We start from the raw sequence: 16739 nt of genomic DNA on the forward strand, positions 1-16739 counted from the left end.
TTCGTTACAATAACAAGGTCTGCAGGCGAATTAATTATTAACATTTATTGTTTAATATTTATACTGCAGCACCACTCCCGGCGCTGCTCCGGCCTTGCGCTCTCCCACTGCCAGATGGGGCTCCCACCACAGACAATCCCATCCCAGAAGGCCCAGCAGGATGTGGAGCATCCACAGGGATGCTGTGGTGTGGGGGTCCTGCCTGGAGACAAAGCTGAGCCCATTTGGGGTCCCACTGGACCCCTCCGAGCCACCTTGGGTCCATATTCTCATCCCATAGTGGTCGTTCCACACGCTGGGAGCATGGACGTGAGTGGAAGTTCTGGATGAGGTTGATGGGTCATTCTCACATTTTTGGGGTCCCCAAGGTTGTCCCCACGGCCGGGCTGGGGAGGAGCAGGTCTGCACTGCCTTTTGGGATGAATCTCTGTGAGATTGGCTCACAAAGCAGCAGCCGTGGCCTTTGCCGGCCGTGCCAGCGCTCCCAGGGTGCCAGAGGGGATTAAAGCTTCAAATTGAGCTCCCAGGAAGTGCTCGGGGCCAGATTCCCCCCAGGACACACTCGCTGGGAGCCCAGAAGCCAAAGGGGTGGCCACCACGATGGGACACAGCACAAGGGCTGCAGTGGGACGTGGCCGTTGGACCACATTCCCTGTGTTTTCCCTCCCTGTACCCTGGCGCACACCAGGAACACCCCGGGATTGGGGTCTGACCCCCCCTTTGTGCTCTGCTCCCCCCAGGGACCCCCTCCCGCGACGTCCTCCTGGTCTCAGCCATCATCACCGTCAGCCTTAGCGTCACCATCGTCCTCTGCGGGATCTGCCAGTGGTGCCAGCGGAAAATGGTGAGTGTGTGTCCAGCTTCCCGCCCACCTTCCCGGCGTCCCGGCGCGCCTCCCGTGCCGCCGGCCGGGGGGCAATTCCCGCTGCCGGGGCAGCAGCCAAGCGGAGGCAGCTCTCCCCGGAGCTGCCGGCTGCAGCTTTTATTTGGGCTTTTCCGGATGTGCTAATGAAATGTTTGGGCGAAACTGTTTGTGTGGCACAAAGGGAAGTTTCCAAATATATGGATGTATATTGGTGACAAGCCGGAACGAGCTGGCCCCTGTCCTGCTGGGCAAGCTCCTGCCTGGAAAAGCCCCGTGGGAAGGCGGCCAGCCCATCCCTGGCAGCGCCGGGTGCCGTGAGCCATCCCTGCCGCCCGCTGTGCATCCCTCCTTCCCTCCCCGATTCCCACCCGGGGCTTGGGACAGCGCTCCCTCCCGCTCCGCATCCTTCCTCCTCCTCCTGCTCCTCTCCCGGGAGCAGGACGTGCTCGGCCACGTTTCCTTCGCCATCGGAATCGAATCTGGGTCAAATGCTGCGACGGCAGCGGCGCTTCCCGCCAGGGAGATGCCCACCCTGAGCCGTGGGAAGGCAGCATTCCCTTGGGAATGGGAGAGGGGCTCTGCATGGCGATGAGTCAGCGGGAGGGCGACGGGTGGGAAAGGTCCTTCCAGGTGCCACCTAGGGGATGGGGAGAGAGAGCTGGCAGAGGAAAAATCACTGGAAAGGAGGAGGCTGGAGCTGGCAGTGGAACAAACAAGTGTAGATTGGCCGGGAAGGCACATCCTAACCATCTCTCAACGGCACCCGGAGCTGGAGCGGCTCCGGTGTGGGAATGACGGCCAAGCCCAGCTCCAGGCCGTGCCCACGTGGCCACCACTGCCGTGTCCTCATGAGCCCCGAGTCACCACAGCCGTGGACACTGATGAGCACAGGATTGAGGGATGATTTCCTCTGGGATGGCCTGTGATCAGCCAGCAAGTTCAGGCCCCCCCATGCCTCCCAGTGGGATTAGCCCATGGCATCCAAGGAGGTCCAGGTGTTCCCCTACAGCTCCTGGCAGCTCATGGACATTCAAGGATATCCAACATCCCTGCAGTTCCTGGCAGGATGAGCCAATGTGAATCCAAGGAGGTCCAGGTGTGTTTCCTCGCAGCTTCCAGCAGCATTAGCCCTTGGGCATCCAAGGGTATCCAACATCCCTGCAGCTCCTGGCAGAATTAGCTCTTGGGAACCCAAGGAGGTCCAGGTGTTCCCCTGCAGCTCCTGGCATGGTTAGCTCGTTGCTGCCCAAGGATGCTGTGCTGAGGGTCCAGGTGTCCCAGCAAGCCAAGGAGATGGCTCCATGTGGATACAAAGAGGCTGGGAAGGAGAAAGGAGAAACATTCCCATTCCATGGGCAGGCTGGATGCAGGCCTGGCTCCTGAGATCCAGGACCAGTGGGATGGAAGGGCTGGTTCTCCACCCCATCCTGCTCCGGCAGTTGCTCCCATCCCACCTCATCTGCCTGGCACTGGCACTCCTCGCTCCCAATTGTTGGATAATTGGCATTAATTGGCTCCCATCCACCCTGGCTGAGAGCAGCGCTCAGAACCTGCCCGTGTGGCCTGATTACCAGCCCCAGTTTGGAGCCAGCTACAGCTTCATTATCCTATGGCAGCACTTGCCTGGTACTGGGAAAGGCAAACTCAATTAATTCAGGCCCAATTAGACCTAAAATTATCCACTCCTTCCCAGTGAGGCCATGGAATGGGATGCTGGCAGCGGTGGCACCATGCTGTCCTTGGGGTGACGCAGGGCATGAGCCCCCAAGGACCAAGGGCTGGAGCCTTTGGGAATTTTCCTGACAGGATGGGCAGGAGGGAGCCTGGAGACCATAAGAGAAAGAGCAAAATCCAGGTCAAACTTTCTAAGTGGTGGCATCTTCCAGTGGGGTATTCCGGGGGCCCTCTGCCACCCCCTGATCCCCCTCTCCTCTCTTTTCCACAGGGAAAGCGTTACAAGACTTCCCTGGAGACCGTGGGAACTCCAGATTCCAGCCGAGGCCGCAGCGAAAAGAAAACCATCAAGTAGGTGCCAGGATGGGGGGGGGAGAGGAAGGACAGAGGTGGCCATCCCTTCTCTCAGTGGGAGAGGGGGCTCCAGGAGACTGGGAGAGCTGGTGGGTGTCTCCAGCATCCTTGTGCATCCCACTGAGCCGTGGGCATGATGGAATCACGGGAACATCGGCATGCCTGTCCCCAGGGATGCTCCAGGCCTGGGGGTGTGGATTCTGAGCCCTGCCCCGAGGGGCTGGAGTGACTCTGCATCCCATGGGCATTCCATGGAGAAAGGAAAGTGGAGCTGGAGCATCCCACAGCACTGGGTAGGGAGTGAAGTGCAGGCTGGAAGCTGACAGGATTCTCCTGAGCATCCCAGATTCAGCACTGCCTCTCCACGCCCTCCACAGGCCTCCAGGGAGGAGGGAGCAGGACCACCAGGAGGGAAAAAGCTCCTGCCTTGGAATAAGCCTATGGAAAACTTCCTCCCATGGCTGGCCTGGGTGTTATTGGGGTGCAGGGGCACCTCGCCAGGTGCTCCCAGCCAACCGGGATGAGCTGGGAATGGAGGGGAAGGCATATCCCACCCGATGTCATGGCACAGGCAGCTTTCCCAAACTCCAGCACATTCCATACAGCTGGGATCAATCCAGAGCTGCAGGTGGGCGCTGGGGCCTTCTCCAGTCTCCCAGCACCAGCGGGGAGCTGCTGGGCCCCCCAGCCCTTGGCACGCAGCTCTAGTGGCTTCCCAGAGCCAGGAAGTCCAGGTTCCGTGCTGGCCACAGGCCGGTTCTGTGGGAAGGGATCCGCAAGGGAAGGGCTCCGGAAGGGTCTCCAACCCGCAGCAGTGTCACGGTTAACCAAGCAATTCCAGGACTGGGCTGCTGAGCAAGCGAGGGCGCACGGACACACATTTGGGGATGCCGCGCAGGCACCGCACCCGCCGACACCCCCCTAACCCCCCACATCCTTCTCTCCTTCCCAGCCAGCGGAGCCGCCCGCTCCTGTCTCTCCACAGCTCTTCCCATCCGTCCATCCTTCTGTCCGTGTCCATGTGTGAGTGTGTGTGTGTCGGTGTCCGAGGGTGGGCTCCCTGTCTCTCTCCGCAGGATCCTGGCGCTCCGGGGGCGGAGGGCTGCTTTTCCTCCTCTCTCGCAGGAATTCAGCTTCTCTCTCTTGTATTTCCCTTTTCTTTCTCCCCCGGAATCCGGCCGCTGTAGCGATCTAGACAGAGACTTTTGGAATAACAATGACAACACAGTGCAGCAGAAATGGAGCTCCTACCCTCCCAAGGAGTTTATCCTAAACATTTCTCCTTACGCTCCGTACGGTGATCCGCGCCTTTCCCTCAAGTGAGTCTCTCCTTACCGGGTTTGCTCCGTGTAGTGAGTATATGGGCAGCACCCACTCGCCTTCCTCCTCTTCCTCCTCCTTTCCCTCCTCCTTCTCCTCCTCCTCCTGCTCCCGGGCTCCCCGCACGCCACCCCATGGGCCGTCCCATGGAGACGAGCAACCCCTCCTTCCCGCATTCCCGGGGCCGGCCGGGATCTCCCTCCAGGACGGGGTTGCGCGTTGGGGGCACCCCCTCGGCGCGGGGACGGGTCCCCCCGGGGCTGGGCTGCCGGCGAGCGGGACCCCACCCTCCCTTCCCGACCCCTCTCCCTCCTCCGCCCTTTCTGTTGGATGTTTTGCCGAGGCCCCCGCGCACCCTGCGGCCAGGACCCCTTTTTTTTGCAGTGCTGATGTCTCTCTTTCTCTCTCTGTCTGTCTGTCCGTCTCTTGTCCGTCTGCCTCCTCCGGCTCTGTCGCCCTCCCCTCATTCCCCGACGGCTCCCCACGTTTTCCACGTCCATCCGTGTGTCCGTCCGGCTCCTTTCGTGTCTGTCTGGGGGGGTCCGGCCGCCGGCCCGGCCCAGTGGCTCTCTGTTATCAGGGGCCAAGCTGACGGCGTCGGCCGCCGCCGGGCTGTCCGGGGACCGCGACGGCCGGCCCGGGGACAAGCAGCGGCTCGGCGAGGATGGAATGAGGAGCAGCGTGTCCGCCCACAGCGAGCCCGGAGCGGGAAAGGCGGCACGGGGCCGCTGGCACACGGTGCAGAGCCACTTGGCCGCAGGGAAGCTCAGCCTGTCCAAGTGAGTGAGCACGGCACGGTGCGGCACGGCACGGCCACGGCCACGGCCGGCGAGCCCGGGCGCCCGCTCCCCGATGCGGATGAGCTTGGATGGGGGACACCGACAGGTCCCCGGGGCCGCCAACAGGTCCCCAGGACCACCGTGCCGAGGGAGAGGAGGCTTTTCCCGTTCTCCCAGCGGTGTTTTGGCTCAGGGGCAGCAGAGGAGGCACCCGGGCAGGAGCAGCACTTTTGGGTGCTGTCCCCAGCGTATTTCCAGCGCTGAGGGTGACCCTGCCCAATCCCGGTGGGAAGCGGCTCGGCATTCCCAGCTCGGCTTCTCAGGGCAGGCAGCGCTACCTCGGTGGCGTCCCAAAGGCAGGAGGCGCTGTCCCATGCTCCCATCCCTCAGGGACAGTGTGTGGCATCTTCCGTCCGTGCTTTCCCTTGACCTCTCCTGGCACAGCCACCGGACCCGGCGCCGGTACCTCCCCCTGACGCCGAGAAAAGTTGGGGAAAGTGCGGGACTGATCAGATTTAGGGAAAATCCGAGCTCTGGCAGGCTCTGCGGGGCTCCAGGCCGGGGTGGGGGTCTCGGCGAGACCTTTCACTGCTGGCAGCACCGCGGCTCCGGCGGGGGGTGACGGGGCTGTGTCGGCTTTGGGCTCCGTCCGGCATTCCCGGGCTCTGCTCCGCTTCTCCGCGCTGCGATGTGGCAGCCGGGGGGGCCCGGCAGCAGCGCCAGCCCTCCGGGAGAGCTCGGGGACATCGCCCGAGAGGCTGCTGCGCTCCGGTTGGGTGCTGGGAAGCAAGAGGGAGAGGCGAGGAAAGCGGGAGCGGCGCAGCCTTTAGCCGTGCCCCCGCTGGGAATCCGGACAGACGGACGGGCTGGCGCAGGCGGTGAGGGCAGGGTTAAAGGGACGCGGCGGAGCATCCTGATTTCCAGCATCCCCTTGGCGCAGCGCCGCCGGGATCTGGGGTGTCCCGGGGGTCCAGGCCGAGGGTCTGGCCGTGCCGGTGCCGGGGGATCCATCCCGGCACGGGCAGGGCGCGGTGCCGCCTGGCACGGCGCTGGAGGAGCTCGCGCCTCCAGCTGGCGCGGGGCCGACAGGAGCCAGATTTAGTTTCCTGTGACTGAGAGGTTGTAAATTGAACTAATTTAGGATTCGATAGGAAAACGAAAGGAGGTCGGAGTCGGCGCGGAGAGGGGGGTGGCAGTGTCCGGGCAGTGCCCGGCCGTGGGGCTCCGTCCATCGTAGCTCTCCGCTCCTCTCCACTCCCTTCCCTCCTCTCTCTCTCTTTCTCCCACCTTTTGCTCTTTCTTCACCTCTCTTTTCTTTATTTTTTTTTTCTTTGTTTTCTTTCTTTCTTTCTTTTTCTTTCCTTTTTTTTTTTTTTTTTAATTTTTTTTTTTTTTTTTTTGGAGCTGTCTATCCCTCCCCGCTCCTCCTCTGTCCCCGCTGCTGGCATTGCACGATGGCACAGCTTCTCCCCGCGGTCCCAACCGGCAGCGCCGGGACGGGGACAGGGTCGGTGGCTGCTGCTCGTGGCCACTCCTCGGTGCCAGGCGGTGGTCGGGAGGAATTTCCTCCGCTGACCTCGTGGCCACGAGCTTCCCAGGCTGCCGAGGGCAATGCGGCGCGGCTGCATGGGCTGTGCCACGCATGTGCTGCATGGCCAGCGCCGCTTCCTTGGGGCATCCCGCTGCTTTCTCCGCTCCGCCGCCCACACGAAGCCCGTTCGCTCCGGGCTCTCCGTGTCCCGACAGAGCTGCGTCCGTATCCCCCAATCCCCTGATCTCCCACCCCGGCTGGAGCCCGGCTTGGCCCTGGGGACGCCTGGCTGGAATGTCACCACCACGGGGGTTCGGCCCCCGCCGCGGGATTCCCGCCTTCCCGCAGCGTCCGGCGCGGAGGGGATGGGACGCCGAGCCCCCGCGGCGCCGCTGCTGGTGCTGGGCTGGACTGGGAGGGACTGGGGCGCTGGGATGGGCTGGCTGGCAGCACGTGAGCGGGCGCCAGGGATTTGCCTCCACGCAGCAGCCTAATTATCCCGCAGAGCAGGTCGGCCGGCGTGCTGGGAAGGCGCTGGCGGAGCGGCGGCCGCGGGAGCCGGTGGGCATCCGGCCCTGGCGAACCCCCCGGGAGGCAGGATGGTGGCGACCCGAGCCCCTCGCGCCGCCGGCAGGGCCGAGCCGCGGGCGAGAGGCGGAGGATCCGGGCGCTGCCCCCGCTGGCTCCCGCCGGAGCGCTCCCTGCGCTGGGGCGTCTTCTCTCTAACTCTCTTCTTTTCCTTCCTCCAATTTTGCCCCTTCACCTTCTTCTCCTTTCTCTCCTCTCCTCTGCCCTTCCTCTCCCTAAGTTTCGAGGACTCCACCCTGTCCACAGCCACTACCCTTGAGTATATCCCCACCTCAGCAGGCGATCCCAAATTCCAGAGGCCCCGCACGCTCGTGCGCCAGCAAAGTCTGCAGCAGCCCCTGAGCCAGCACCAGCGCGCCAACCACAGCCAGCCCACCACCAGCCAGAGCCTGGGCCACCTCCAGGCCCACAGCGGCTCCTCCGCCGCCGCCGCCAGCTCCCGGGGATCCCGCGGCGGCCCGGCGCGCCAGGGCACAGCCGCCGGCTCCAAGCAACGGATGGCCGGGGGCAGGAGCCGCTCCAACCCCGGCAGCTGGGACCACGTGGTGGGGCAAATCCGCAACCGTGGCTTGGACATGAAGTCCTTCCTGTAAGTGTGCGTTCGCCATCACTGCTCTCTTCATTCTCCTCCCCACCCCCTCCATTCCTTCCTCCATCCCTTCCCCTCCTTCGCTCTCTCTGCTCCATCACTCTCCATCACCCCCTCGTGTGCTCTATCCCTCTGCTCCTTTGCTCTCTCCATCTCCCTCTGCCCTATCCCTCTCCTCATTCCTCTCTAGAACCCTCTCTCCATCCCTCTCTCCACTGCTCCTTTCCTTGCCCCGGCGGGGCCGTTCATCCATCACCCCCTCGGGGAAGTGCTGCTCATGTCCTGCGGGAAGGTGCCTGTCTCCCCCGGCTCACGGTGGGGGGCTCAGGGAAGGGGCTCATGCACTTCCCCAATGTGCTTTGCCACGTCTCTGGCCATCCCCTTCCATCCCCCAGGGACAGCCACCAGCGAGGTCCCCAGGGAGTGACGTTGTCCCGAGTTGTCACGGAGCGGGTGGCAGAGTCTCCTGTGCCGGGGTGACCGGGAGTTGGGCCCCGATATAATTCCCAGCCGGAGGAGCCGTGGGATCTTTAATCCGTCTTAACCCCATCTCCTCCATCGGTGCTGGATTTCCAGCATCAAACCCCGGGGACTAATCCGAGTCCCGTGTTGTCACCCTATCTCGGCACATGACATTGTCCCTCCTCTGCAGAGCTGGCCCCCCTGGCTGCATCTTCCCTTGGATTCTCCAGCTCCTCCCTGGCCGCTCTTTGCCCCCTGGCACGCTGGAAAAAAGAATGCTGAGGTCCCAGCTTTGCTTTCCGCAGGCTGGTGGCGCTTGGAGAGGGACAGAGGACTGACCCTGCCCTTCCATGAGTTGACACAGCACTTCCTGCATCAGGATTAGATGAGAGACACAAATTTGGGTGCCCGTCCCACCCCTTCCCGCTCTGGTGAGAGGGTTGAATCTTTCTTCAGGCACCTTGGGGTGCGCTGCCCTCTCCACTCTACCCTCTCCCAGATTCCTCCCAGCTTCCCGACGTGGAGCTGCGGCTCATCAGCCATCCCGAGGGTCACGTTCTCCCTGTTTACCCAGCGCCGGGGCTGGTTCCAGCCTTGACTTGGCGGAGAGGGAGCAGCCGCAGAGCCCAGACGTGCCGAGTCAGCGCCGCTTCCCAGAGGAGGAGCCGCTGTCATTTCCCACCGTCTCTTTCCCGATCCATTGATTTTTCTTTCGCTCTTCACCCTGTTCCCCCTTCCCGGCGCCGCGGCGTTAATGCGGCTACAGACCCGGGCGAGGACCCGGATCGGGCAAAGAGCCTCGGCCATGGCACCACCAATCCCTTCCTCCATGGAAGGGATTGTCACTCCTGTAACACTCTCCCTCCTCATTCCCAGCCCCTCCAGACACCTTTTCTCCCCCTTCATCAGGATTTTGGCATCCTCTCTGCCCGGACCGGTGGAAGAGAGGGACAGCGCGGGTACCCACGCGTGCCGGGCTCCCCAGAGCCGGCACCTTTCTCCCCACAGCCCTGTGCGCCCATCCCGGCCATCGTCACCTCGCAGGAGCCGGCGGGGAGAGCCGGGGTCCCCTCGCCGCCGGGGGTCCGCGGGACACCGCCGGCTCCTGCCGGTTCCCTGCCTGACGCTGTGTTCTCCTCTCTCTTTCTCTCTCTCTCCCGCTGCCGGCGGGGCCGCCCGGGCAGGGAAGGCCGGATGGTGGTGTTATCCCTGGTTTTGGGACTCTCAGAGCAAGATGACTTTGCCAATATTCCCGACCTGCAACCCGCTGGGACGCAGCCGAACCAGGCGAACGCTCAGGGGGACAAGAGGTATGAGCGAGGACGAGGCCAGTCCCGCAGGAGGAGGAGACGAGGGCCTCACCCAGGGTGGAGGAGGAGGAGGAGGAGGAGGCTGGCCTCGTGGAGCGCGAAGGTTGGAGCGGCACAGGGTGGCCCAGCGGGCACCGGGACGTCTGAGCTCTCCCCGGCACCGGCACCCGCGGTTCTGCCTCTGGAGCAGCGGCACCGAGAGCACCCCCATCCCTTCCTCCTCCCTCCTCCCTCCTTCCTCCCCCTCCTGCCCTTCCTGGCCCTGGCTGCATGCGGGGAGGGGGGAGGGGGGGGCACAGGGAGACACGCTCAGGGACAGGGGGACACGGGGGATACACCCCCAAGTGATGCCGCATGGGCTGAGCCGCGTCCCATCCCGACACGCTGCTGCCACCTCCATCCCGGCGGGATGGGCAGCTTCCCTGGGGATCCGGGGACACCGCTGCGGTGGCAGGGGGGCAGAGCGAGCGCCAGAGGCCGGGGGAGACGCCGTCCCCCTCGTTCTCCTCCAGCACGGCACAGCTCCTCGCCTCCGGCTGCTCCTCGCATTCCCGGCGTGCCGCAGGCTCGGCAGAGCATCCAGCCCCGGCACGGGCGCCCGGCCGCGGCCACCGGGGGAGGCTGGCAGAGGCACAGGGTCCGTGCGCCGCCGGGAGCGGGTGTTCATCCCCTCCGGAGCGGGGAGGAGGTGTGAAGCCGGCGGGCGCTGCCTCCCCGTGTGCTCGGCGTGCGGATGAACTGGCACCGTTCTCGCCCGGCGGCTATTTTTACCCTGCTCCGCTTGGTTTCGCTCCATCTTTTAGCACTTCCCTCCCCGGCGTCGCGCTGGGCAGCCGGTCCCCGCCGGGAGCACCGGCAGCCCGTACCGGCCGCCGGCTGCCCCGTGCCGAGGGGACGGGGACGTGGGACACGGCGGGTGGGTGGCTGTGCCGCAAGATCCCGCTCCCCGCTTGCCGCAGCTCCCTGCTCCGAAAGCCCATCCCAGCGCATGCATGGCATTCCCCACCTCCATCCCTCCCGCCCCTCGTCCCCTGGGCTCCGCAGGACGCGGCGGGATCGGCCGGCGGAGGGGACGCGCTCCGGCAGCCTCGGCTCTCTCCCGCCCACCGACGCTGCCGACCACCCGCTCTTCTTCCTCGAAACATCTCCTTCATCCCTGTTTCGCAGCTTCTTCCTTCCAGCCTGTCCCCGGCGGCTCCAGCCCGGCGCCTCGGCGTGTCTCCTGTCCCAGCGACTCCGTCTGTCCGTCCATCCTCCCCGCCCCTCTCCTCCATTCCCTCCCGGCAGGCCGGCGCTGGACGACGCTGCTCCTCTTTTCGTTTGCTCTCTCCCGCTCTCTCTCCCGCTATCGGTGACTTCCGCCGGCATTCCCGGCTCCACCGGCGCCTCCTCGCTCAGCGAGCCCCACCGCCGTCTCCTCCGCCTTCATTTTTCCTGGTTTTAACCTAATTTTGCCTCCCCAGCTGCCTCGGCCTCTCTGGTCCTTCCTGGGTGCCATCCCGTGTGTGCGTGTGGGTGTCGCCATCGCTCCCCCGTGTCCCCTCCCCGTGTGTCTGCGTGTGCTTGGCGTGGTGGTGGCGCGTGTCCGTGGCATGTTGTGGCTTCCCGTGTGTCCCTGCGCCTCTCGGTCCATCCGGTGGTTTGTCACAGTGTCCCAGCTCGGACAGGAGCCGTGGCGGGGGGTGGGAGCATCCCAGGCTGTCTGTCCCCTCCACCACGTGCCTGTGTCCCGTTGTCCCCGTGCCTGGTGGCAGCGTGGCCTCGGCGCATTCCCGCCCGTCTCCATCGCTGCTCTGTCCGTCTGCCTCCCGCCGCTCCCGGCTGCCCACCCTGCCCGGCGCTGTGCCCAGGAGCCACCATGTGTGGGGACAGCCAGGACAGTGATCCCAGGGGTGTCTCAGCCACAGGACAGTGGGGCAGTGGAGCACCCGTGGGTGCCCGGCGCCCACCGGGACGCAGGGGGGTGCCGTGTGTGAGGAGCAGCCAGAGCTGTGGGCGCTGCGGGGACCGCGCTGTCCCTGCCACCGCCGTGGGACGTGGTCAAGGGGACCTGCTGCCGCCGTGCCCTAAAGGTGCCAGGTCACCAGCTGGCTCCGGGAGCAGGGCCAGGATGCTGGTGGGCTGCAGCCACTGCGTGTCCCGGCAGCGTCCGTCGGGCGCCGGCACAGCCTAGGCTCAGTATCCGCTGGGAGAGGGTGCCCGGGAAGCCCCTCGCAGTCTGGCCCTCGGCTCCCGGCCCCTCTCCTCCAAGGCCTCTCTTCCCGCAGGTTGCCGGCTGCTGGGAAGGCTGGGAACGCGGCGCCGGCTCCGGGGCAGCCGCCGCACGATGAGTCCGACCGCAAGACGGAGCCGCACTCCTCCGTCTCCGACCTGGTCAACTCCCTGACCAGCGAGATGCTCATGGTGGGTGGGTGGGGTGCGCCGGGTTTGGGGGTCTCCACGGTCAGTATCCAACCCTCCCGACTCTTCCCTGGGCCATCCACAAGCACGTCCCCGCCCGCTGCGCCGGGTCCCCGTTGGCTGAACTGATGCAGCGCGGACGTGTCCCCCGGGCTGGCACGAGGGAGCGAGCGGTGCCGGACACGTGAGGGATGCGCTGTCAGAAGGAATTTGGCTAATTGGAGCTCCCGTTCTGCGGGACGAGTGGCGCCGAGCCAGGCGGCATCGGGAGCTGCGGGGGCAGCGGGAAGCCGGGGAGAGGCTGATGTCCCCTGACAGCCGGCGGGGCTGGGGTCGGGGGGACGGGGGTCGGGTCCCTGACAGTCCCCAGCAGCGCTGTGCTCACTCCCCTCCTTCTCCCGCCTCCCGCAGCTCTCCCCGGGCTCCGAGGATGACGAGGGCCACGAAGGCGTCAGCCGGGAGAACCTGGGCCGCATCCAGTTCAGCGTCGGCTACAACTTCCAGGAGTCCACCCTGACCGTGAAAATCATGAAGGCGCAGGAGCTGCCGGCCAAGGACTTCAGCGGCACCAGCGACCCCTTTGTCAAGATCTACCTGCTCCCGGACAAGAAGCACAAGCTGGAGACCAAGGTCAAGAGGAAGAACCTCAACCCGCACTGGAATGAGACCTTCCTCTTCGAAGGTGTGGATTGGGATGGATTGGATTGGAGGGGATCAGGGTGGGAATGGAGCCTCATGAGACCCTCCTGGGGTTCAGCTCAACTCAGGCCACCAGCGTGGTGGCTGTTGGTGATGTGATGGGTTGGCCAAGCCAGTGAGGTCAGGCTAGATGTGGATCCCATAAAAGGGATGTGGGGGAAAGTTTAAAAGGCTCTGTGCCCCCATGTGTGAGAGCAGATGTAGGAATTAATGTGGCAACAGCTCCTCGTGCCATGGGCTACTCCCCTTCCTCTGCCTGGTGCCAGGATCTTGCCACCAGGACGGGAAGGGTGGAGCAGTCCTGGAGCTGCTCCTCACCTCTTCTGGGTTTTCCATCTCTGGCACAGGGTTCCCCTATGAGAAGGTGGTCCAGCGGGTGCTGTACCTCCAAGTCCTGGACTACGACCGCTTCAGCCGCAATGATCCCATAGGAGAGGTGTCCATCCCGCTCAACAAGGTGGACCTGACCCAGATGCAGACCTTCTGGAAGGACCTGAAGCCCTGCAGTGATGGCAGTGTAAGGCCTTGGACCCTTCCCATCTCCCTGGGGAGGGGAGGTGACCCCCTGTCCCTGCAGTGTCCTAACAGGACCAGCCCCTGTCCTAACAGGGACATTTTCTGCTTCAACATCTGATGGAGATTCTTCTCTTCCCAAATTTTATATTAAGTAGTCCAAAGTCTCATTTTGGGTCAAACCAAACTGTTTCAGGTAGACCTAAAATGAAAGTTTTTTCCTTCTCCTGCCTCCAGCAAGACCAGAAAAATGTCCCACCGGGGGCGGCCCTGTTTCCTCCTGCCCTGGTTTTCTGTGCTTTCCCAAACTCCACCCTTGGGCTGCCCTGGTGGGGGTCCCATGCCAGCACCCCCCTCCCAGAGGAGCACTGGGGGGCGTGGGTGTCCTCAGGGAATGGGTGTGTCCCGCAGGGAAGCCGCGGCGAGCTGCTGCTGTCGCTGTGCTACAATCCCTCGGCCAATTCCATCGTGGTGAACATCATCAAGGCTCGGAACCTCAAAGCCATGGACATCGGGGGCACCTCAGGTACGGCGCCGGCCCCTCCCGATCCCGGGCAGCATTCCCTAGCTCCCATCCGGGGCTGAGAGCGGCTCCTCTCCCGCCAGATCCCTACGTGAAGGTGTGGCTGATGTACAAGGACAAGCGGGTGGAAAAGAAGAAGACGGTGGTGATGAAGCGGTGCCTGAACCCCGTCTTTAACGAGTCCTTCGCCTTCGACATCCCCACGGAGCGGCTGCGCGAGACCACCATCGTTATCACCGTCATGGACAAGGACAGGCTGAGCCGCAATGATGTCATCGGCAAGGTGGGTGACACGCCCGAGGGACACCCAGGTGGGGATCGGGGACAGCCAGGCCCGGGGCTGCCGGCGCCCGGTGCCGTGTCCGGTGTGGAGCGCGGTGGGGACCCCTCGTGCGCGGTGTCACGGCCACAGGGTGCCGGAGTTCTCCCAGAAAAGCTGGGATGGGGCATATGGAGCCAAACCGGGATGCATCCCACTCCCTGGGATTACTTACTCCCGGGGACGGGAGCGGAGGAATTATCCATTAAATCACCCAGCTCGCGGTTAGCGCAACGATGACAAATGAGCGCCATAATCTCCGCCCATGATCCCCGAACGCCGCGCTGGGATAAGGAAAACACGGCAATTGGGAATCCATTAAATAAATCCCCGGATCAGCGCCGCGGGCGGAGGTGGCGGCGTCCCCGGTGCGGGCACATCCAAGATTCCAGGCATGGACAGGCAGTGTCCATGATATCCCACTCTCAGTTAAAACCCCGCCGTGGCCTGAGGCTCGCTAATCACTTTTGATCGCATAATTAGCGGCGAGCTCTGCTCCGTCCCGGCTCTCCGGCGATGCTCCGCGGAGCCGGAGCTGTGGCACGGGCTCCCCGAGGTGGCAGCAGCAGCAGCCAGAGCTGGCACACGCGCTTTTCTGTGGCGCCATATGGAAAATCGAGGGATAAAAATAGCCTGGCTCCGCGCCGAGCCCGGAAAAGCAGGGCCGGAGCAGTTTGGGGGTGAAGGCGCCAAGCGCCGGGCAGCGGGACTGGGGATGGAGCGGCCGCGGTGGCTCCAGGGATGCGTTTCCCGCAGATTTACCTGTCTTGGAAGAGCGGTCCCGGCGAGGTGAAGCACTGGAAGGACATGATCGCCCGCCCGCGGCAGGCGGTGGCACAATGGCACCAGCTGAAGGCCTGAGCGCCCCCGGACCGCGGGCTCGGGGTCCCCCTCCCCAGCTCCCCGCCCCTTCCCGCGGCGCTCCCGGCCAGGGACCGGCGGGACAGCGGCCTGGCTCGCGGGGACCCCGCGGGAGGAGGGGACGGAGCCACTCCGACCCCCCGCCCTTCGCCTCTCCCTGGGGTGTGGGGGGCGCGGAGCCGTCCCCAACCCCGGCCGAGGAGGCGCCAGAAGCGATGTACCCCCATCCCTATTCCCACCACCGGGCAGGACTTCTGCGAGTGCTTCCAGCCCCGCTCCCGGAGCCCCTCGGCCCTTCCCCGGCCTCGGCCCCCCACCCCTCGCCCCCCCATTTCAGGGGGTCAGGCTGCGGATGCAAGAGGGACTCTCCTCCCTCCCCTTTCAGCTCCATAAAACCTCTCGGAGCCGCCAGCGGAGCCACGGAGCCCCCCCTGCCCCACCTCGTCCCCGCTGCGCCCCCCTCCAGTCTCCTGGGACGGGCGGGAGACACCGAGGGAAGGGGACAGCCCCTTTTCCTGGGATCGGAAGCCATGACACAGTTCCTTATCCAAAGCGGGCTCCTTCGTGCACTGCCTTCAGCCGGGTTCGATGCTTTACCTCCGTCTTGGGTCTCGGCAGGAGCGGGGGGTCCCTAATCCTCCCTGGGGACCCCCAGACCTGCCCTTCCCTCACCCCGGGCCGGAAGGGGCCCCTCGGGAGAATGCGGAGCTCCACAGGGTCCCCTTCCAGCAGGGCTGATCCGGGCTCCGGGGCTGCTCCGGGAGCCCCGTGCCCGTCCCTGGGGATAAAGGGTGGAGCGAGAGGTGTTGTCCCCATCGAGGGCAGGTGACATTCCCTGGGCTGGTGGCATTCCTTGGGATCAGTGCCAGCCTGGCAGGATCAGTGCCGGCAGCAGCATGCCCACGGAGCCCTGGGATGCACATGCCAGACCCTTTCCTCCTCCCTGGGACCCCAAAAACAGGGATAGACCCACCTGGGAGCCCCACAGGGGTGACAATGGGCTCGGTGGTGGCTCTTCGTGGCAGACGCCGGATCATCCTCAGTCTTCCTGCTCCCCTCGTGCCACCCTTGGCTCCCAGCAGCTCCCACAGCCCAAATTTAGACGATTTTGGACAATCTGGAGAGAAGTCATAATACTGCTATTACAGTAATAACAATGCTTTTAGGGACATTTGTATTTTTGTCATATTCTCTCTTTTTTTAACATAAAAGAAGAGACTTACATGCCTGGGGAACGGGTGGCAGGGCCAGGGCTGTGCCAAGCCAGGTGCCCCCCGTGGCCCCTCGGGCACCTCGCTTTTCCAGGCTGGATTCCTTGTCCGCGGTCGGGCTCCCCGGGGGGTTTGTGTGTTCATTTTTAACTCTAGAGCTCGTAGCCGTGATCTTGTTCAGGTTCTCTCTTCTTCATGTGACGGTAACATCCAACTGGTGTGTAAAATACAGGAAAAAAAAAAAAAAAAAAAAAAAAAAAAAAAAAAAAAGATAAAAAAATCCAATAAAGAGCCCGGCCTGGCCTGGCTGAGGAGTGGCTGGAGCGGGGGGTGCCCGGCTGGCGATGCCAAGGATGGGGCGTGCAGGTCAGGGTGTCTCCTTTGAAGAATCCTATTTTTGGGGAGCAGGGACCCTCGTTTTCTGGAGGCAGCCCCTGCTCTCAGTAATAAAGGACAGTCAGTAACTGCCAGCGTGAGTCGTCTCTGTGATTGGGGGAATGCGGTGGATGGATTCTGGGATGGGAATGGGGGCACCACACCTGGGTGGGCACCACGGCTTGGTGGGCACACTCCCAGCACTGAGCATCCCCCTCCCGCCGTTATCCCTCCCAACTCTGAGTATCCACCCACTATTATACCATCCATCAGTGAGAATCCCCCCAAAACTCTGGGATCCTGCTGGTATTGGGATCCCCATGGGGGCTTCAAGGGACAACAGTGACGCCCGCAGCCTGCTTGGAG

At 64.0% G+C, this 16739-nt stretch overlaps 1 protein-coding gene across 1 annotated transcript; it reads left to right on the forward strand.

Moving 5' to 3' along the window:
- Positions 1-303: 303 nt before the first annotated feature.
- Positions 304-14787, forward strand: SYT7 (synaptotagmin 7; the record flags this gene model as incomplete). The annotated part of the gene is made up of 13 exons (XM_083862655.1): positions 304-319; positions 741-844; positions 2811-2890; positions 4081-4212; positions 4777-4992; positions 7332-7700; positions 9347-9472; positions 11740-11875; positions 12284-12554; positions 12919-13088; positions 13496-13610; positions 13691-13890; positions 14683-14787. 13 exons carry the CDS (start codon positions 304-306, stop codon positions 14785-14787), a joined length of 2040 nt encoding a protein of 679 aa, XP_083718781.1.
- Positions 14788-16739: the final 1952 nt, after the last annotated feature.

Source organism: Zosterops lateralis, assembly GCF_965231275.1.
Source record: "Zosterops lateralis genome assembly, chromosome: 6".
Classification (NCBI taxonomy): domain Eukaryota; kingdom Metazoa; phylum Chordata; class Aves; order Passeriformes; family Zosteropidae; genus Zosterops; species Zosterops lateralis.